Here is a 21893-nt window from a genome sequence, read left to right on the forward strand (position 1 = left end):
GGGAGTCATGGGACTCAGAGACAGCAACAGAGAGGAGTAGAGAAATGGGGTGGAGACAGGTCTGAAAGAGAAGTCCACGCTCATAGCTTCCTGATCCATCTGGTGGTCATACAGGGTTCCCAGTGGAACTGACAAGATCCCCAAGGAGTTGTAGTATTCATTTCAGTTGAGACATTGATTGGATTATTGCACATTTGGAATTGTGGTACCAGAATTAATGATGCCACATGGTCATTCAGAAATAAATCCCTTAATCTTTGGATTTGGCTTCAGAATCTTGAGCAAGTTATTCTCCCATTATGAGGCCATCTTCCTTCACCTAGAAATGGAGAGGCTTACAGCCTTAAGATTTTAGACATTTTAGCCTTTATTTACTGGGAAGGAAGTGAGTATGGAAACAAATGGAACTTTATTTACCAGGAAAATCTGTTTACACTAAATCTTTGACTCTGTCCTCTGAAGTTTTCCATTTAAAATTCAGAGATCACTGTGCATCCTTCTGTTTAATTTGCGATCTGCAGCCCTTTTCCGGATATGAGTTCACCCTAGCTCTGCCTGAATTCAGTTTTCTTTTCCCTGCAGCCTGTTTGGGTGTCCTGGTGGTGACATTTCTGCAGAACTCTGGTGTGAGCCAAAGGCAGTGGTGGGATGGTGATGGAATCTAGGCTTGAGAGGGTGCGTGGTGGTGGGAGGAGGGGACTCCCGCGTTGGTTGCAGGGTGAGGTGTCAGGCTTGGCCATAGCCGACTCAGCCCCAGTACTGGGGCCTGGAGGAGTGGTGGGAGTGGAGGGTGGCATGTCAGATTAGTAAGGATGGAGAGCAGGGGCACAGGTTCCACTGCTTTTGCATATCGAAACACTTTGTGTAATCCAGTTAGTGCTAAATACATTACCCAGTGCCTGCTTTTCACCGATTGAGAATTTAAGGAGTTGGGAAATTCTGGTTCCCAATTCGGAAGACTCGGGTTTTCTAAGTGTTCTGCAAATGGCAAGGCAATACTAACTGGGGATGAGGGGAGCGTGTGTATGTGCGTGCGTGCGTGTGTGTCTGTGTGTGCGTCTGTGTGTGTCTGTGTGTGTGTGTCTGTGTGTGTCTGTGTGTGTCTGTGTGTGTGTGTCTGTGTGTGTGTGTCCAGGGTTGCCGGCTCCGAGGACCTCCCCCCGCGGTCCCCGGCCGGCCGCTCGCGGACCCGGCCCCCGCCCCCTTCCTGCCCTCTCCCCGCCCCGGGCCGGCCGGGCCGCGCTCGGCCGGTGATGTCAACCGAGGAGGAGCCGCCCGCCCCGCGACCCGCCCGGGCTAATCAGCATGTAGCGGCGCCGGGGCCGCCTCCGCCGCGCCCGCCCGGCCCCCGGCCTCCCTCCCGCGGCTCCCCACAACTTTTGAGGCGGGGACTGCGCTCGCAGCCTCACTTCGCTGACTTCCCCGGCCCCGCGCGGCACCCGCCGCCCGCTTCCCTCGCACCCGCGGCCGCCCCGCGCCCGCCCCGCGCGCCGGGCATGTGAGCCCCGGGCGGACGCCGCCACCATGGCCTCGCCGCCGCCGCCGCCGCCGCTCCTGCTGCTGCTGCTGCTGCCGCTGCTGCTGCTGCCGCCGCCGGCCGCCCCCGGGCCGCGGGGCCAGCCGCCCTCCCCGGCCCGTCGCGCGCCGCGAGGGGCGCCCCCGGCAGACCCGACGCGGCCGGGCCCCTCGGGCCGGGCCCCGCGAGGCGGGAGCGCGGGTGAGTGAGAGCCGGGGACGGGCGCCGGGCGAGCCCCGGGCTGGGGGCGTGGGCGCAACCGGGGCCGCGTCCCCCGCCCTAGGCCCGTCTGCGCCACTCGAGCCGGGTGGGGGCTCCGCTTCCCCGGGCGCAGTGGGCCCTCGCGGGTGGGCCGGCGGCGGGGGCAGGGCAGCGAGCCCGGGGGTGCTCTCCAGACGCTTTCGCTGCTGGGGGTGTGACCATCCCGTTCTCCCCTCCACCTCTTGGAAGAAAACTTCTCTCCCAGGGTGTACCCCGGGACCCCCCTCCACCGCACACACACCTGCCTTTAAAAAAAAAGAAAGAAAAGAAAAATACCCCTAAACCTTCTAAAGCGTCTCTCCCACCTCGGAGGTGATAACATCCGGCCAGTTCATTCCCTAATTCCATTCTTTTCCCTGTAGATACAGAAATGGCCTCTCCTGGTACAGAGCCTGACTTTCAAATATAAATAACTGATTTTTTTAAGGGTCTAGCCCTGAGGATATTTGTAAAGGACAAAAGATGTAGTTGGAAACCGAACACTCTACCGGCTCACTCTAAAGCAGAAGGACTGGGGGTACGGGGAACGGGTCAGGGTTCCAAGATGAAGCCCTGCAAGGCAGACGCTGACACAGGACTGTGCCGGAGCCTCTCCTCCCCTTTCCTTTCCCGAGGAGCTGCTGCTCCACACGCAGCCTCCGCCTGTCCTCTCAGAAGGGACCTGCTCTCTCTCCTCCAGACCTTTTATCCAGTTCCTTCTTTAGGTCTGGAAGAAGTGCTAAGGACAGAGTGGAATTCCAGCCGTAATACAATTGTGACCTTGAGGATGTCACCTCTTTTGATTTCAGTCTCTCCATCTGTGAAATGGGAGTAATAATCCCCACTCTTCCCAGCCTTTTAGTGATGATGTGACAAAATGAAAGTAAAAATAAGTGGAAAGTGCTTTAAACAAAGTCAGCAATGTCGTGGTGTTTAGACACTGCCTTCCTGTGAGTGACTCAAGGCACAGTTTGTCCCGTTATCTGGAGAAGCCTGGTCGCTTGCAACACTAGATTTTGTTCTGGAGTTTAGGTGAAGGCTCACAAGGTTTCATCTTCCTAGTGGACACCTCATTTAAGTCTCTCATATCACACAGACTTTCTGATTTAGGAATTAGCTTGCTTCATTGCGCTGAGGATGCTTCCTCTAATTAAATAAGAAAAATGTTTAAAAAAAATCAGATCCTCCAGTAAAACTCAACTCTGTATTCAGTAGTACTCTCATCACAGCAAGTGCCTCATCCTTGTGAACTTCTCCATCACTGGCACACTGAGGAATTGAGGAACTGTAAGGGAAAGAAGCTTCCAAAGATCTACAGGAGACACACCTGCAGTGACCCCAACTCTGGGTGACTTACAGCATACACGGTTTTAAGTTCCATGGGAAGGAATCAAGGACATAAAAGAGAACACTTCATGGCTTTCTCGCACTAGGAAAGTAACCAAGGAACACTGCAGAAATTTGAGTCTTCTGAATGGAAGGTGGAGCGCAGAGGATTGAGACCATCTCCGAGGAGACAGCCGGGCACTGAAGGCAGCCTTCTCTGGCTGGTAGTCGGGCTTTCTTAGCTGCAGGGCCTGATCTTGTTAGGGGATAGGTGGGAGGGATGCTGGTTTGGGGCCCTGGCTGGATGAGGCTGGCACAGGAGTCTCCTTCCTTCTCTTGTGGCTGAGACTCGTCGACACATCACAGAGAGCTAGGTGTTGCAGGGAGAGGGACAGTGGCGGCAGCAGGCTTAAGGGACTCTGCAGGTAAGAACTGGAGCTGATCTCCCTTGCTGGTCAGTGATCCCCACCCCCACCGTAAGTGACCCACACTTCCTGGCAGGTGTGGCAGGTAACTCTGCTCATCTTGGCTTTGCAACATTCCCAGTTGCAAAGATTCATTTTGGGAGGTGAGAGCGATGGAGGCTTCAGGTGCGTGAGGCTCTAGAGGAAGGCTTGTGAGAGTCCCAGAGAACAGGTAGGCAGGAGCCAGGGTCGTGGAAAAACTTCCTTTACCTAAGAGGTTCTCCTTTGGTGCCCCTACAAAGACCACCCAAGGAGTGCCTGCGCTTCAGCTCATCTAAGGCTGGATCTCAGGTGGGATGTCAGGAAGGTGAGGCTACAAGAGAGGAACTCGGTTATATGTTGAAAACTTCTAGAAGTTTCTAGAAGCTACTAACACGGCCCAGGGTCCAGGCATGACCTGTGCTGCTTTTCTGATGGTGGCGCAATGTCACTTAGAGGGAAACAGAAACAATGAACAAGAAAGCCAGCATGAAATGATTTTGGTGAGTCCCGAGTTTCCTAATAACCTCCAAGGATTTCCTGTGGGCCCTTTTTAATTGGCTACCGTGCACCACAAGGTACAATCAGATACTTCCCAAGGCAGCGAAGGGCTCAGCACTGCAAGGGCTCCAGAAGCCCTCTGGTCCACACAGCCTCCCACGTGGCTGTCTGCCCTCTCAGCACCCCTGCCAGGTGGCCAGCCAGGCTCGGCACCAGTGTTTTTGTGTTTGGGGAGGTGCTCACTCCTGCTGGTAATGAGCCCTGAGTCTTACAAATAAGGTCCTTCATACGATTGTTGGGGAAACCGCCTGCAGCCCCTTCTGCTGCGGAGATGCTGGTGGTCAGTGCTTGGCCCTCGTGGCCCAGGCTTCCAAATACCATGTCAAAAGCAAGGACCAGAGATGTCCTTTTCTTCCCTGGGGCCATTTCTAGCCTTTTTCCTCTTGGCAGAGTTCAAAATTCTCACTGTTGAGTAACCGTGCTCACATTCTGTGGGTTGTTTGCCTGCCTTAGACCGCAAGTCCCTGGACGGCAGCACTGCCCACCCACTTCTCGCTTGCGTAGCCTTTGTTAAGCTTTTGTGCCCACCTGTCACCCGCAGGCTGTTCAGCTGAACTTGTTACTGGTGTTCCAGCCAGTAGAGATAGAGAGGATGCCAAGTCCTAGAGGTTTTCGTTTTCTCGTTGTGGTTTTTTTTTTTTTTTTTTAAGCAACTCAGGGCTTCTGAGCCACGGTTCTAAGCTGAGTGCTTAAGTTTATACACTGATTTTTGCGTGGGCCATGCATTAACTGTGAGATCTGCAGATGAGTGGCGGGGTGTGGGGGTGGGGGGGAGGCTTAAGTCATAATGAAAATCAGTGCAGAAGGAAAGAACTTTCCCACCCAAAGGGGAAATGACGCTGATGAGCTGAGCAGCCTGCCCAAGGAATAATAATCTTAGAAAAATGCAGCTCCCTAGAGTAAAGGAAGCTCTGCGAGCCCAGCCCCTCCTGGGCTGTTCCAAAGCTGTCGCCTGAATCGCTGTGACATTGTGGGCCAACTTGTCATTTAGCTTTAGCTGTGGGGGGAGCCATCACACAGTGCAGTGAAGACCAGGGCTGGGCAGGAGGCAGCCCCCAGGGAGTGGAGAGGGGCTTCCCTCCAGAAATGTCTGGGCCAAGGTTGTGGGGGAGGAGTGGGGTGGTGGTTGGTAGTGGTGGGGATTCCTGAGAAGCCCTCCTGCTTTGATGGAGGGTACCCCAAATAGAAGGAGGAATGTGGAGAAAGGGACTCACCCTGGCCCATGTGTTTAAAAGCCACATCCTTTTAACCTCATGCGTGCAAATGCTAAACTGCTATTTCCTGCTCAAGAGCTGAACGGTGTGGGTAGGGTAAGAATGGAAGGTGTTTGATGCCCAGCCAGGCAGTTACTGCATCCCTAGTCCTGGAGCCTGTGACCTCCCAGTGATCTCCTCCGCCTTCCAGCAGCCCTGCCCAGCTGGCTGAGAGCGGTGTTCTTAGAGCTGGCGTGTTGTCCCAAAGCCGCTCAGAGAGAAAGCAAAGCCCAGATGGCAGTTGCGGTTCTGTGAGCCCCTTAGTGTCTTCATCGGTGGCTGCCCTCTGCTCCCACCCCCTGTTGTGTGAACTGGAGGCTTCAGCTGCAGTAAACGTCCCTCCCTTCGAAGAATCCCAGGGAAGGAAGCAACAGGGAAGGAGATTCATTCGGTCCCTCTTTGACTTGTAGCCTTTGAGCACCTGTCTGGTCAAAATTTTTGCAGTCCTCACCCCATTCAACCCTCACAACAACCATGTGAGGGACAGTATTGCCCTTTTACAGTGGTGGAAATGGAAGCCTGGTGATGTCAGACCACAGAGTGAACGGAGGAGGCAGAATTTAAATCGATTTGACCAAATCCGTTTGCTATTTCCACAATATCACGCAGCCTGTTTTCTCGTCTGTAAAATGGGGCAAGAGTCGTTCTGGATCTCTAAGATCCTTTCCAGCGCATCGTTCTTCTTCCTCTCTTCCTCGATCCCTTGCTCTTGCCCTCGGTTAGAGAGCGGGGACTAGGACTGGGATGAGAGACGGGATGAGGAGATGCTGGTGGTAATGGGAACAACCTGCAGGGTAGAGACCTAAAAAAAAGACGAGGCCACAAGTCTTTGCACATGTGTAAAATGGCATTTTCTATGGAGGTTGTGAATTATGCCCTATTTATATGTCAAGCCATAGATTATTGATGCCAGAGGTCGCCACATTAATTAGCAACCAAGCTGAAATGAATTGGTGACGTCCTTAATGGGCTGTTTCCTGGGAACATGGCTGATATTCTGAGGCAGTGTTATGAATACCTATTCAGTAGACGGAGACGTAAATGGTAACCTATTCAGAGGCTGCAAAATTGTTTTCCTTTGAACATCTATGCCCTCTCCTACCCACTCTTCATGCATCTTGCATACACAGAAACAAAGATGTTTCTGTCCTGACTTCTCCCCCTTCTTTTGTTGGACTGTGGTACATGACTCAGTCTGCATCACATTTGACTGATTTGTACATTAGAGGATATTTACAGACAGAGCCCTTTCTCTGTGTGAGGAGCCACGCCAGGTGATGGGGTGTCATGGTCCAAGTCTGCCGTACCGTTGGGAGCCCAAACACTAAATGTCAAAAATAGTGAAATAATGATGCATGAGTGATTCATGGCTGAAGAAGTGTCACGAAAAGATCCTACTGACCTAAGAAGTAGCGTGGATAGGGATGGGCTGCCGCAGGTAGCGGTGGAGAGACTGCTGGGGCGGGAAGTCCAGGGAGACATCCAGGAGAAGGAAAAAAAGTTTCTTGGATATGGATAGATGGAGAGGCAGGGAGGCTGTTGCATCAGCACAGTCCCAAATATTGAAATGCTTAAGATTTCTTAAATGCAGGGGATCCACAGCCAGGAAGGCGGCAGGTTAAGGGGTGGATTGGGGAGACTAGGCTCTAGCACAACTGGAGTCATTGAAGGGACTCAAAAGGAGGGCTAGGCAGATTGTGGAGGGCTTAAGAGGCTTGTTTAAGGCATCCAGGTTTGTCTCATCATTGAGGAGCCCCTGAAGGCTTTAAAGGAAGGAGCAGTATCGTTTGCTTGTTCCCTTGTGCTTAGTGCTGGGGCCTCATACAGATCTGCCTTTACAACAGTCCAGTAGTTACTGTAGAGAGATGGGAATGCTGGCAGGCAGCGTATCCATATGCTTGGAGGGAAAGACTGAAAACATAGCACGGACTAGCACGTGGGAGCGAAAATTGAAAGGGAGCGATGCAAAGGCCCTTTAAAAGAAAGAGTAAAGGGGGAGGGTATAGCTCAAGTGGTAGAGCGCATGCCTAGCATGCCTGAGGTCCTGGGTTTGGTCCCCAGTACCTCCACTGAATAATCAAATCAATAAATAAACCTAATCACCTACCCCCTGCAAAAAAAAAAAAAAAGGAGTAAGGTAGGAGACCTGGTGATTGCCTGGCAGTGGGGATGATGGGGGCAAGGGGGATGGTGAGGAGCTGATTTGCATCAGTTTAGATGTCTTCACTGTAAAGACTGCAGCCTGTCCCAGTGGAAATCTTCCATGGACAGTTGAGGATGCAGAACTGAACTCGAAGTGAGCCTTAGCAGCAGCAGATGCCACGGGAGACGAGGGCACCATCTCTGACCCAGTGGAGGAATCCAATGTGGGCAGTGGGGAGGAGGTGGCCCCCGCCTGAGGGCGCCATCTGTGAGGGGACGTGGAAGCTACCTTGTATCTGCTAGGTCTTCTCTCATCCAGGTGCTATCCCAGTAGAAAGGAAGAGGGAGACGGGGAGAACGAGGCTTGAGGAAAGGCCATTGGCTTTGATTCTGAAAATTTGGGGAGCCTGTGGGAGAGCAGGAAGAATCCTGTTTGCCATGTGGTCAGATGGCATGTGTTGGCCTCCCTGGGCAAAGTTGGAGAGTAATGTGAAAGAGGAAAATCAGGGAGGTCCAGAACCCTTGATTCCCACCCCTAAATTCATTGCTGACCAGATCCTTCCATGTCAGGAGTTGGCAACACCAACCACCTAGTTACTTAACAAGAAGCAGGGAAGTCATCCTGCATCCTCTTTTTTCCTCACCCTCCACATCAGTTCTATTTCCGGGCGATGTCCCAAATCTGCCCTGTTCATCTCCCCTCTCTTCTCTGTCTTCCCCGCGCCGCGTCTACTCATGCTCTCCGTCTCCTCCATGCTCACAGAAGCCAGAGTGATCTTCTTAAAATGTAATTCAGGTCACCTCAGTCTCAGGCTGGACACCTTCCGACGGCTTTGCCGTGGTGCTGAGAATAAAATCCATACCCCTTGCTGGAATACCAGCTCGGCAGATCTGACCCTGCCAGCTCTCTGGCTTCTTCTTGCTCCAGTCCCCATCCTAACCCAGACCATTGTCTCTACGTGCCCAACTCCTTCCTGTCCTGGAGAGCATGTACAGGGTGTCCCCTGGTTGTAGTGGAACCAGCCTTCCAGGCAGAGGGAGCCGCCAGTGCAAATGCCTTAGGATTGGAAGGAGCTTGCCTGTTTCAGGATCGGAGAGAAGGAAAGCCACGCTGGCCGGGTCACGTGGGGCGATGAGGGGGTCAGGCTGTCTTCCAGGTGCCAGGAGGGGTGTTAAACAGAGGAATGATGTGAAGAGTGGACCGTGGGAAGCCAGGCTAGTTTGGTGCCTGACACATGGTGAGCACTCACGGCTGGTGGAATAAATGATTGCTCGAGATGTGAGAGTCGGAGATGGGAAGAGGAATGCATGTCTGCAGTACCGTCTCTGACTGAGCTGTCCTCACGTTCCTCAATCAGCAAAACACAGGGTAGGCAAGCCAATACCTCCCTCCTGCTTCACCCCCCAGGACAGTAGGACAGTAGAGTGGACACTGGACTGTCTTCTTCTGCAGGTGAGGGAGAGGGCAGAGAGGCTACCATTGGAGCAGGGAAGCCTACATCCTTGCTGTGGGTAGGGTATGGACTAGGGTTCCTGGACTGGGGTGCGGCTGAGCAGGAGGATCTCTGGAGTCAGGTTTGGATGTATGTCCTTGGAGTGTCCGCCTTTGGCTTATTGTGTTCCTGCTTCCCAGTTGGCCCAGGAGCTGTTAGAAGGTGAGGATGCTTCTCCCTCTTCAGGGACGGGCCCCTGCGCCCTGGCATTTGTTTCCCCTGCCAGACCAGGGACCCTCAGCGCAGAGAGGCCGAGCTTACCTTCAATCAGCAATAAAGCCGCGAGGTGATGTTTTTGACTTAGGCTCAGGATAAAGTGCCAGCATTTTCGTATTTCTAAGCTGCATGATAATCTTTCCTTTAAAAAAATCTTTAAAATCCTTTTAAAACATTTATTTCTTTCTGATTATAAAAGTTGTATATGTTTATCATATATAATTTGGAAATTAAAGAGAAGTAAAGGCAACAAATAAAACATCACCCATACTCCAACTACTAGAAGTGTATTACAGTATTAGTAATTGCTATTATTTCTCATTTACATGGAATAATCGTCTATCTTTATATCTGTCTATCCATGTGTATAGCCATATGAATGTCCAGGATAGATATTGTTCCATTATACCATAGCTTTTTTCTGGCTATTTCTTTTTTGGATTTATAGACTGTTTTCAGTTTCTCACTATCATAAATAATGCTGTGATAAACATCTTTGTGCATCAGTTTTTATATTTATGTCTGATTATTTGCTTAATGTTAATTCCTGGATATGGAATTTTTTTTTTTTTGGAAAATTTTAAGATTCTTGGCAGTCCTACCAGATGGTCCCTTCGAATTATACCAGATCATACTTTAACCAGCAAGATGAGGAGAAGATGTTTCATTGGATGCTTGACTCTGCAGGGTGTCTGACGAGCAGGAAGCTTGGTGGATGCTGCTGGGGGAAGTGGGTTCCTCCGGAGCAGGCAGGCAGACTCTCCACCATGGGTGTGTTCAGAGTGACTACATCTGGGTAGAAGGCAGCCTAGCAAAGTGCTTTGGCAAAGTGACCAGGCAGAAGGGAAATACAGTATTTTATTTTATTATTATTTTTAAAATTGAAGTATAGTTGATTCACAATGTATTAGTTTCAGGTGTACAGCAAAGTGATTCAGTTATATACAGGATTCTTTTTCAGGTTCTTTCCCATTATAAGTCATTATAAGTATTGAGTATAGTCCTGTGCTATACAGTAGGTCCTTCTTGGTTATATATTATATAGAGTTGTTTTTTTTTTTAATTTTAGGGAAGTACAGTATTTTAGAAAAAACTGGAATACAGAATTTGAGATGGGGCAAGAGAATGCCACAGGGACCTCGCACCTTTCTAAATTAGAGTCATTTCATTAGCAATAATTGATCCTTTAAATTGTGGAGTATTTGGCAGAAATTCTCTCTATGTTCAGAGAATCCTAGATTCTCAGTATTAGAAAAGACCTTAAAAGATCTTTATTTATCTTTATTCATTCAGTGATAGAAAGGCTTCTTTCCAAAGTAAGGAGAAAAAAGAAGACTCTCCATTTCGAGGGCTCTCACTCTTTTGCCTCATCTGCCCTGGTTGATTTCCAGCCAAGGTCAGTAAATTTCACTTTGTGCTCAGAAACTTCTACTCTCTTTGTTCAGGACACGATGTGAGATGTGAGGTCGCCTTGGTTTGGGAGGTTATCTGACAAATCCACATGCTTCCACCAAGTGATGTGACAGCTGCAGCTCACAGGTATAGGTGTTCCTAGAAAGGTTCTGGGAGCCAGTGAAGCAGTTTCACACCACCATAGCGACAATCAGAGCTGTAGTTGGGGTGGAAATGGTGCTTCAGCAGCTGGAGTGGCTTGAGGTGAAAGCTGGTCCAGAAGGTCCGGGGTCAAGTTTTGGCTCTTAGGCACCATGAGACTTAGGGTGTATCGCTTCCCCACTGGGTTTCCATTTCTTTATGAAATGATGGGTTGGTCTATCCTGTGCTAAAAGCTCCCTTTCCAAGATGGCCCATCTTTATCCTGTGGACATCTCCCAACATCCCTGATGCTGGTATAATGTGAGGAGGCTCAACACCAGGCTGCTTAGCTTGGGATCTGGGAGCTTCAGGAGCCTGTGTGAAGGACAAGGAAGAGGGCCTTCCGGTGGATTTGAATGTACACTTGTGAGCCTGCGAGACCTGCAGCTCCTTGAGAGGAAGCAGGAGATTTTATCCATCTTTGTTCTCTGGCGCCCAGCACAGGCGTTGGCCCAGGGAGCATCTGTCCGGCCTGTGGCCGCCCACTGCCCTGGTGGGACGGTGGTAACACCCGCACCACCATGTGGTCTAGGGCTCCTGTTATAAGATCTCTTACGGAGCTGGCAAGTCTACAGAGGCTGTTCAAAATGGACGCATTCCTTTTGAGCTATATTTTGGTTTGGGTACTTGAACTTCATGGTACTATTCTGGCTTTCCTGTCATGTAAGAGTGTTTGAGGAAAGCTTGCAGGTCAGATGATGTGGGAGGCAGGCAAGGAACTGCTGTTCCCAGTTCCTGGGGGTTGCTGGAGACTCTAAATAAGGGCAGGCCCCACCTCTCTGGGCTGGGGCAGGGGGAGCTGGGCTGCCAGAGGCAAGGAGATGGATTTGATAAGTTCGACAGGTTTCTGCTCAGTGTCTTTGATAAGTTGGGAGGTGAAGACCAGGGAGGAAGATGGGTGACGAGAAGCAGGCAGAGGCCAAGGTCAAGCTCTCCAGCCAGCCCTGCACCATCCTGGGCTTCTGAACTGAGGCAGTGACATTGGAGGGAGGAGTAGCGAGAATATAGGAGAGAGACACTGAGATGTAATCTGGTGGGGTGTTGTTCTTTGGGCCAGGTGCGGCTAGTGATTACCATGTATTAAATGAGTATTGAAAACCACTCCACTTCTCCACTTTCCTTCCCCGAGTGGTAGGAGGAGGTGGAAGCAGCTTCAACTTGGGGATGAGTTTCACTCCTGTAGCCTCTGTGGCCACCAGGGCGTTTGTTGCTGCCACGGGGTGAGACTTTTTCTGGGATCATCTTATGCCAGGGTGTGGATGAGAGCCCTGCTGGCTTTGTAGTCACAGACCTGAGGAGGTCCTGGCTTGGGGTCAGACAGCCTCAGTCCAAACCCCAGCAGTGCCACTTGCCAGCTGGGGGACTTGTAGGTTATTAGTCTCTCTGTCCTTTAGTTCCTCATCTGTCAAGTGGGCCCCTGCTCAGGGAATATAGTGTCACGTACTCCCTGTGAAGCAGACGGCAAGGTGCCTGGGCAGGAGAGCTCTGCAGATACTGGGCGGGATGGTGCTCCTGAAACCAGTGCCTGTTAACACTGACCACTGTACTGATGATGTTGCCCCCTTCACCTGCAGACTCACTGAGCAGGAGACAAGTTCTGAATGCAGAGGGCTCAAGGACACCTTCCAAGGGCCTCAGTTACCTGGTCCTCCCTCACCTGGGACCAGTACCAGCCTCACCTGTGGTCTTCCTAGAACTCTTTCTCTCCACCCTTGGCTTCTTATGCAGAGAGGAAAGAGCAAGTTTGAAGATCTGAAGTCAGAAAAACTCAGTGCCATAGTCCGAGCCAGTGTGCAGCACGGGCAACTCACTGCTGCTTTTTTTTTTTTTTGCAGTTAAACCTTCTCCTGGATCCATAATGGGTTCACGCAGCTCAATCTCCTGCATCAGTCACTAGATTGGGTTTTGAATTTGTGCCTGTTTTTAGAATAATCTAAACCCCTTATCAAGGGATGAAAAATTGTCTTATCCAGGAAACTCAAGAGAATATTCTGCTGGTTCTATTGAAAATTAGAGAATTTTAGAAAACAGTACAAGCAATGATAGCATTGCTAGAATCGGTATAGTCTTAACGGGACCTCCTTGAAATGGATCCGACTCACTGGGTCGGTGAATTCTTGTGGTTTGCTAGGAATATTTATAGTGTAGCCATGCCTTGTGGTAACGAGTGCTGCTGCCTCTGGCCGCAGGCAGACGGATGCCAGTGGCGGCTTGAGAGCTCTGACTGGGGTCAGAGGGCTTTTGCTCTTAAGCCCTTTGCTTTCTAGTGATGTGGCACTGGGCAGCTGCCTAACACCCCTGGGACTTACTTTCCTTATGTTAGAAATGGGGATAACAATGTCTATCCTGCTTAGTTACAGGGCTTTTGAGGAGGAGCAAATATAATTATGACTGTGAAAGCACATTTAAATGTAGACATAGCAAGTAATTTGAGTCATAACACAGTGAACTGACTGTGACCTTGGGCAAGGCGTTTCATCTCTGAGCCCATTTCCATATCTGTAAAATGGAGTTGATAATACCAGATCCATCTGCCTCGCCCTGCTGCTGTAGGGGCGAAATGAATCAATCCACATGGACAAGCTTTGTAAACATGCGTGTGCCGTGTTGGTGTTAGTCAGCCATGCTTCCTGGGAACACGTTGGGCAGTATTACTGCTCTGAGTGAGGCGGGGCTCCATGGGGAAGCTAGGTGCCGGAGGATGAGTAGAAAGCAGGAGAGGAGGCGGAGGGAGGGAAAGCCTTCCAGGAAATCTCAGTGGTCTTTTTCAAGCCTCGTCTCTTTGTCCTGGCAACTGGCGCTAGTTGAATAGCTCCTTCCCATCTGTGCCCCTCCCAGCAAGTGGGATGTGCTTCTCATCTGCCCTTGGCCTTCTCCCTCAGGGCAGTGAACATTTATCGAGCATCTCCTTGAGCCACAGTCTCTTGTAAGGGACGTAGACATGGGGTCACATAAGTTATAACTGTATAACAAAGTAGAAGAGTAGTGGAGAGGGAGAGAGTTGTCCTGCTGCGGAAGGCTTCTTGAAGGTGGTGGCCTCTTAGCTGGGTGTGAGAAATGAGTGCGATTTTGCCAGAAGGCCAAGAGGAAGGGAGCAGGGCATTCTAGGTGGGAGGCCAGCAGGCAGGAAGGCATGGAGGGAAGACAGAGCAGGGCTTCACATATTTTCTGTGAGGCTGTGGTTCCCACACTTCTCTCTGCAGAAACCCAACTCCAGGCCTTCAACCAGCTGCCAGACATTCACACATTCATTCCCTCCTTTGTCCTGCTTCACTTTCAACACGACGGTTATAAATGCAGACATATCGCCCTTTCCTCCCCAGACACAACATCCCTTTGCTTGTTAATGGTCCCCTTCATCTCTCCGTCCCACATTCAAAGCCTCCATCATCCTGCCGCCTTTTCTCACTCAGGTAATCAGTGTGGATTCTTCCCTCCCTTCTTTCCTTCCTTTCTTCCTTCCTCCTCGTAAGTCCCATCACTTACTAATCGTGAGGAATGAAGTACACGTAATCCATCCGGACGGTGGGCGTCTCGCCCCACTTGGGCCCTGCAGTTGCGGTGAGGACTCTGTGTCCCTTGGCGGCGTCCTGGAAGCACACCAGGAGGGCCCCCTCAGCCCTGTCCGCATTCCCTCTCAGGAGGTGCTGTCTTCTGATTGCTCCTTCCTTTCTGGTCCTTCATTCTTTCTCGATTTCCGTGTTTTTAAATTGGGCTTTCTTTGGAGTCAAACCGACCTGGGCTGATGTCCAGTTCTACTGTTTGCCGTGTACCCTTGGCCAGTTTACTTATCTCACTGCTTCTCAGTGTCCTCATCAGAAAACAGGGATAATAATGGTGCCGACCTCCCGTGGCTGCCCAGAGGATTAACTGGGACAGTCCGTGTGAAATGCATAGCCGGCGCCTGTAGGGAGCAAGTGGCTCCCACATTGTCCATAATAATAACTAATAGTTACCCTACTCTGGTGGGCGTCTTTAAAAGAAATTCTCCTTAGGTTTATTTTTCCCTCCCTCTGTAAGTTTCTCCCTTTTGTTATATTTCTCTTTTCAGCCCTCTTCCTTTCTTCTCCCTCTTGTTTTATCTTTCTTAACTGGCTATGGCATACGACTGATTTTTTAAATATTGGTTATATTTGAGTCTAGCGTCAGGTTTCCCAATCTTAATTTTAAAAACCTGGTGGTAAAGTTAATTTGTCTCTTGAACTGAATTTTACTGACGAACCCCCGCGGGCTCCTGGTGGGCCAGTGCTGAGCACCCCACTGCCCCCATTGGTCCACTGTGTACATTTCCTAACATTGTAAACTTGCCGGACAAATGATGCTCTGTGATTTCCTTAGCGTCCTGGGCCACTTCTCCCAGGTCTGTGTTGTAAATGGACCTCAGAATGCGAAAAAGGCAGCAGGCCAGAGAGAGAGCGTTTAAAGCCTGGCGTCTGGTGAAGTCTGCCCGGCCCGCCGCCCCGGTAGCGCCCTGCGCTTCCTGCCCCCCTCCCCCACACCTCTCCCCTCTTCCTCCTCGGAACCAGGATGTTTTCCTTGCCTTTTTATTGTTTCGCTAACCTGGCAGGCCTCCTTTGGTGGAGTCCTGCCACCGGGCTTCCTCTCTGGGTGTGAGCGAACATTAGGGTGACTGTGCGGGATGCTGGGAGGCCAGCTCCCCGCGCACCCCCAACCTTCACCTCCAGGCGATGCTCAGCCTCTTTCTCAAAACTGCCTCTTTGCTGAGGAGCTTCCTCTTCAGCCCCTACATGGGTGTTTATTTTTCAAAGGGTGAGGGGGGCAAAGAAAACCGAGGGACAAGATATGCAACCCCCCAGAAGGAAGGTAGGCCCCTGCAGAAAGCCTTTTTGTTTACTTACTTAATTGAATGAGAACCTTCTGAACTTTGCCCCTAGGCCTTTTTCTCAAGGTCTGTTTTTTTTTTAACCTATAGAATTATTTTTAAAGCAAGGAGCATGAGGTCACACCAAGGCCCCTCATCTTTCATTGTTGCCTGGATAGAGAGCCTCCCTCCTTAGCACCCCCGAGGCCACCTCAGGGGCGATTCCATTTCTGGAAGCCTGACCCCAGACCCAGGGGCTCCAGGTCGGCCAACTCCGGGTCACGTCCTGCAGGCAGCCTTTGTCCCCAGAGGATGGTCAGCTGGACAGAAGCTGACTCTGTCAGAGGGAGGAGGGGACAATATGCCTTGTAAACTTCATACTTCTCATTACGAGAGGCTATTCCAGGGGAATCTTTTTAAAAATCAAATCATTGGCTCTCAAGTCCAAACACTTCTGAATGTGTACGGTTTTTCTTGGGGCTGTTTCTTTAGGGTAAGAACAAGGAAGGAAACGAAACTCCCCGAGAGCCCTGGACAGTCCAGATCGAGAGCTGAGTCTTTTGTTCACACAAACTCATTTGGCTCCTAAACGTCCTCCACCCAGAATCATTACATCCGCAGCAGCCGCGTTTCAAAACACGGCCCAGGGGGGCCGAGCTGAGTAGGCGGCTGCTTTTCTGTGAGATCGCAGCCACTTTCCCCCACACCCCCAAGGTTCCTGCCTGCCCCAAAATATCCCGCAGCTGGCCATCCAGCCTGAAATCCCCCTCATTTGGAAGATTCCTGGGGTGCAGGCAGTGAGCTGCAAGGGCCCTGCTGTGGAAGGCCCAGGATCCGGAGGAGGCAGCAGCAGCTGGGGAAGGAGGGTGGGATTCTGGTCTTAGTCCTGCGCCTTCCAAATTCCCAGGGCACCCCCTCTGCCTCGCTGGGCCACTTCCCACACCCCAGCAGCGTCGTGGGGATTTGTGCACACAGTTCAGCTCCCTCGAAGCAGTAAGCTCTTTGAGGTAGATGCCTCAATGCCTTGTGTGTGGTTGATGTGTGTGTGTGTGTGTGTGTGTATATATATAAATATAATTGTGGTAAAATGTATGTTACATAAAATTTACCATTTTAAGTGCACAGTTCATTGGCACTGAGTACATTCACAGTGTTGTACAACCATCACCACCATCCATTTCCAGGACTTTTTCATTTTGCGAATAGAAACTCATTAAGTAGTAACTGCCCATTCCTCCCTCCCCTCAGCTCCTGCTAACTTCTGTTCTACTTTCTGTCTCTATGACTTTACCTATTCTAAGTACTTCAAATTAGTGGAATTATGTGGTATTTGTTCTTCTGGCTTATTTCACTTACCATAATGTTTTCAAGGTTCACCCATGTTGTAACATGTGTCAGAATTTCCTTCCCTTTTAAGGCTGAATAATATTCTATTGTATGCATATATCACATTTTGTGTATCCATCTGCCTGCTGATGGGCACTTGAGTTGGTTCCACCTTCTGGCTATTGTGAAAAAGAAAAGGGGCTCACTGTCTCTCTCTCTTTTTTAAAGCCTCTTTTCTCCCTCCCTGTGTAAGCAATTGAATTTGAGGAAAATCTTTTAAAATTGCAAAGAAACCTACTATCATAGGTCTAAGAATCCATGCTGGCACATACAACCATGTAGATTCAAGGGACGCAGCTCCAAGGATCTCTGAAGAGCATTGCCCAAGTTGAGGATCCCAGGAAGGCTCCCAAGGGGAGGCAGGAATGGGGAATTCTGCAGCTGAGGGTTTGTGTCATACCGTTCCAGAACCGCTCCCTTGTGAACCTTAACCCGTGGCCATCTGACCTTCGTCTGCCATCTGCCAAGCAACACTCGGGAAAGTCCTGGGGACTCTGGTTGACTAATCTCTGACCTCTTTGCAGGCTTGGTGTCCATGGCCTCTCTGTGCTATATCTGGGCACTCACTGCCTTCCTGGTCCCACTTTTAACCTCATCCTGTCCTTCCCTTGTCATCTGTGTCTTGTTCACTGACTCTTCTCCTTCTAAATTCAAGCTTTCCCTCGATTCAGTCCTCGACCCTCCCTTTCCCCTTCCTCTGCCACCTCCTTGTCCTTCCTCCTGATCTGTAGTCCCGCATCGTAGTGCCTGTCAGACATTTCCACCTGGAAGTTACAACATCACCCCAAACGTCGTATTTTGAAAACAGACTTTTCTCGTCCCACAGACTTGTTCTCTGTTCTGCGTCTACTCCTTTGTTCTCATTCTTTTCGTTACCCATGAAATTCATCTCTGACTTAGAAGCTGATTTAGATGTCCTCTGCTCAGTCTTCTAGCTAATGACGTGCAGCTGCTGTCAAGCCAAGTCTGTCTGATTCCAAAGCCTACGTGATAAGCACCATCTCGTCCCTCTTAGGGAAACAGTTGGGTTTAAGGCTGAAGTTTGAAGGCCGGTGAGACTGTCTTTGGCCCTGCTCACTGGTCAATGCCTTGAAGGCCCCATGTCACTGAATAAGCTGGGGTGTGATGGATGGAGACCTGGCCTCAGATTGTGTGTCTCTGCTGTTGGGCCCGTGACGTTGAGCAATCACTTAATCTTTCTGCTCCTCAGTCTCCCCATATGCCATGACACCCATTTGACTGGCTGTCACGTGCATTAAACGAGATAACACCTGGGAAAACACTTAGCACTGGGTAGTGAGATCTGGATCTAAATGGAGGGAAATGACAATAAAGGCCTTGTGCTTCAACTCCGTGCCCCAGAAGCGAGAGTGTAGCCGGCAGCACTTGACATGAGGCCGCTGCAGGGGTAGCTGGTGCAGTGTGGGGGCGGCCGGGCCGCCAGGAGGAAATTGCTTCTTTGGATGACACGGCACACTCTCTGCACACACCCACGCCACTGCTCGGGAACAATGGAGTCAAAAAACCCCAAATCATGGGGTGGGTGGCGAGGAGTTGACTCTGTGGCAGCTGCTAATTAGGAAATCCTACTCCCGGGCTGTGCTAGCATCCCTGATGATGCTGGTGCACAAACAGATGTTTTGGAACGTGAAGACATTACAGAAGTGGAAGTTGTCAACTTGGAAAAAATGAAAAACAGGCAAAGCAATAAAACTCTCTTGTTCATTTCATCTCTATTCATGGTACAATGGCGGATGGCCTGACACAAAGGGAAGGATGGCATTTCCAGCTGGAGAGATACCTGGGGAATTGGGACATCTAAACTCCAGTATGAGGCTGGTTGGTGTGGCTCAGTTGCCATGGATGTGAGTAGGGTTTAAGCAATTGCTTCTGACCCTCTGGGGAGAGGGATGGGTGAGGTGAAGAGTGCCAGCCTCCCCTGAGCCTTGGGGCACCCCCTTCCTGCCCCAGAGGCTGCTGCTAAGTGTCTAGTGGGGCACAGCCTCTCCTCCTCACTCCTGGCTGGCCGAGGCACTGAGGCCTGAGGCATACCTTCTCCCTTTCCGCTTCTCCAGAGCCAATTTCTCTTCTCCACCAAGAGGAGGAGCCCCAATACCTCCCCCTACAGGTGGCAGGTCCCTGTTGAGCCTTGTCCACTTACCCCTGAATTACTCTCTGTGCTGACTAGGGGGGCCACACCACAAGCCAAATTCAACCACAGTTGACCTGAACAACTCAGGGCTTCTGCAAGGATTCGCCCCTGGACTGCAGTAACTATTTTAGCATTTGACCCATTGTTCTCCCTGAGGTACGACCTGGAATGGTGCAAGGCACCGAGATGTTCACAATCAAACGAGACCTTGAACGGCAGAGGGGGTGGGCTGGGGTGCTGCCTGCCCCAGCCTGCGTGGTTTGTTAATCCTTTTTCTGAGGAATGGGCAATAGAGTAGAGGCACATCCAGAGTGAAACAGGTGGCGGTGGGATACTGTTGTGGAATACCAGGCCAGTGACATCAGGGGCTTTCATGCCGGAGGTGGTCCCAAGTCTCACCCTGTGCCCCCTCCAGTGCTCCCTGTGCCTCCTGGGAGAGTGTCATGGAGTCGGGCTAGCCGAGGCAGGAGCTGCCCCAGCAGCCACTCAGCCAGCCTCAGTCCTCTCATCAGGGGGCACTCCTAGCTGCCAGGAGGGCCTGGAGGCCTGAGGGGGTGGTTCCCTTCTGCTACCAGCTCCTATCTGCTACTCGGAGAAGTGTTGGGGGACTGAGCCATGATTGCTTAAGCAGTGCCTGCCAAGGTCATCCCCAGACCTATTTGTTAAAAGTTGAGAGGCCTAAATCCATTTACCAGCTCTGACGTATACAGCACTCACTATGTGCCTGATACTGATTGACGCTCTCACATGTGTGTACTCTGTGCAGCCCAGTGAGGTAGGAACTGCTATTGTCCCCACTCTACAGATGAAGACGCACAGAGAAATTATGTATCTCACGTCATCGGGCGTGTAAGTGGTAGAGCCAGAAGTCTAACCCAGACAGCCTGACTTTAACCACAGCCTGTGTGTTACCCACGGCCTCTCTTTTTAAGAACTAAGTTTCTAGATCCAGGCCTGAAGCTGGAAGCAGACTCTGTTCCTTCTAGACGAAAGGACCTTTACATAGAGAACACAGATTCACGGCTACAGGTAAAGCAAGCAGCTTTTTAATATGGCCTCCTGTGTTCTTGGGGAAAGAGAGGGGAAGATCCCTAAATAAAGAGGGGCCCTAAAGGAAACAGTTTCTCACCAATCCAGCCAGCTGTGGCACCCGTGACTAAGGGGAAGAGGGTGGAGGTGGCACCACAAGCCAGCAGGTCTCCGAGGTCAGCAGGGCCCGGCAGTGGCAGCAGTGACCAGGGTGTGTCCAGCCCAAGCTGCTCTGGAGAGGCAGTCACCAGCACTTCTCCTTGATCAGGATGCCATTGGTGGCTGTGACCCGTGCTGAGACTGGCTAGGCGTCCAGAGGCCGAGTGGTGCAGACACAAGTAGACTCATCAGTCCTTCAGCTGGGTGTCAAAGCCACTCCCATGCTTGTTTCAGAAACAGCACTGGAGTCCAAACCCACACACTGGCTTGTTAGCAAGTTGCATGAGCCAACCTTATATTTAAAGTCTACAGCCTTCACCTACCTTAAGGGGCAGGTCTGGGGACCAAAGAAAGCATATTACAAGGTGGCTTCCAGGCCTGGAGTCCTTTTACCAAGATACCAACCTTTTTTTCCTTTTTCTTAGTAGAATATATTTTTCATAATATAAGATCATGTGGTACATACTGTATCGTAATTTATGTTTTCATGTAACAATACAGGATGAGTAATACATGTATATAAAACTGTGTCAATGATATATTCTGATCAGTCCTTTAAAATTTTGTCTCATAATTAAGTTATCCAACTCCTTACTGCAGAAATTTAGGTTGTTTCCAATTTTCATTATTATAAACGTGCTTTGATAAATTTCCTTATGCCTGAAATTGCATACTTCCTTCGTTTCCTTGGAATTAATGTTCAGAAGTGAAATTCCCAGGTCAAAACATACATCTATTTTTAAGGCTTTTGCAATAGATTGCTGAATTTCTCACCAGGAAGAATATGCCAGTTACATTCTTGCCAACATTGTAAGAAAGTGTTTTCTATACCTGCAGTGACATTAGATATTATCATTTTTTTAAATCTTTGCCAATTTGATAGGCAAAAATATATACGATTTGAAAAAGTCTTTTCTAGTTTAGATTTGTATTTCATTTCTTCCCAACAATACTTTCGTGTATTTATTCTCCACTTACACATTTTCTTTTGTGAACGGCACATTCATGTTTTCTGTCTATGTGCATCCTAGGATTTGAAAGTGTTCTTTGTGTATTAAGAATGCTAAACTTTTGTCATGCACTACAGACATTTATCCTGGTTTGTTATTCAACTTTTTTAAAATTTAATTTTTATTTTTATCAAACTTACACATGGTTTAAAGATTGAATACATTTTATAAGGCTGTTATAAAGACCCTGACCACTCCTACCATCATCATTTTCTGCTTCCCACTTTCAGGCCTTTTAACAGATTCTTTTAGTAATTATGTCCATATCTCTAAATAACATGCTTATGTTGCCATTTATTGATTTTTTTTGTTTTGGTTTTAGTCAATATTCATTGATTTCTCTCAGTGGAAATTTTATATCATTCCAAGCTCTACCAGTTTTATTCTTTTGAGGGACTTCAAAAGGCGTTTTTGACACAACTGAAAGTTACCCTTCTCCTACAGAAGATTCTGATCACCCCCTCCCCGCCCCCAATTTATGTGCTATTGTTATCCAGGATTTCCTTTGCCTCCTTTTGTTAATCCCACAAATGAGAAATTACTATTTTATAA

The 21893-nt window shown here is 49.9% G+C and overlaps 1 protein-coding gene across 2 annotated transcripts in view; it reads left to right on the plus strand.

The window, feature by feature from the left end:
* Positions 1 to 1365: 1365 nt before the first annotated feature.
* Positions 1366 to 21893, plus strand: part of HEG1 (heart development protein with EGF like domains 1) — an 83418-nt gene continuing 62890 nt past the window's right edge. For both annotated transcript variants that reach the window (XM_072963919.1, XM_072963920.1), the window contains exon 1: positions 1366 to 1717. In XM_072963919.1, the coding sequence (XP_072820020.1) occupies positions 1525 to 1717 (193 nt within the window). In that variant the 5' untranslated portion in view covers positions 1366 to 1524. The remainder of the gene's footprint in view (positions 1718 to 21893) is intronic.

Source organism: Vicugna pacos, chromosome 1, assembly GCF_048564905.1.
Source record: "Vicugna pacos chromosome 1, VicPac4, whole genome shotgun sequence".
NCBI lineage: Eukaryota > Metazoa > Chordata > Mammalia > Artiodactyla > Camelidae > Vicugna > Vicugna pacos.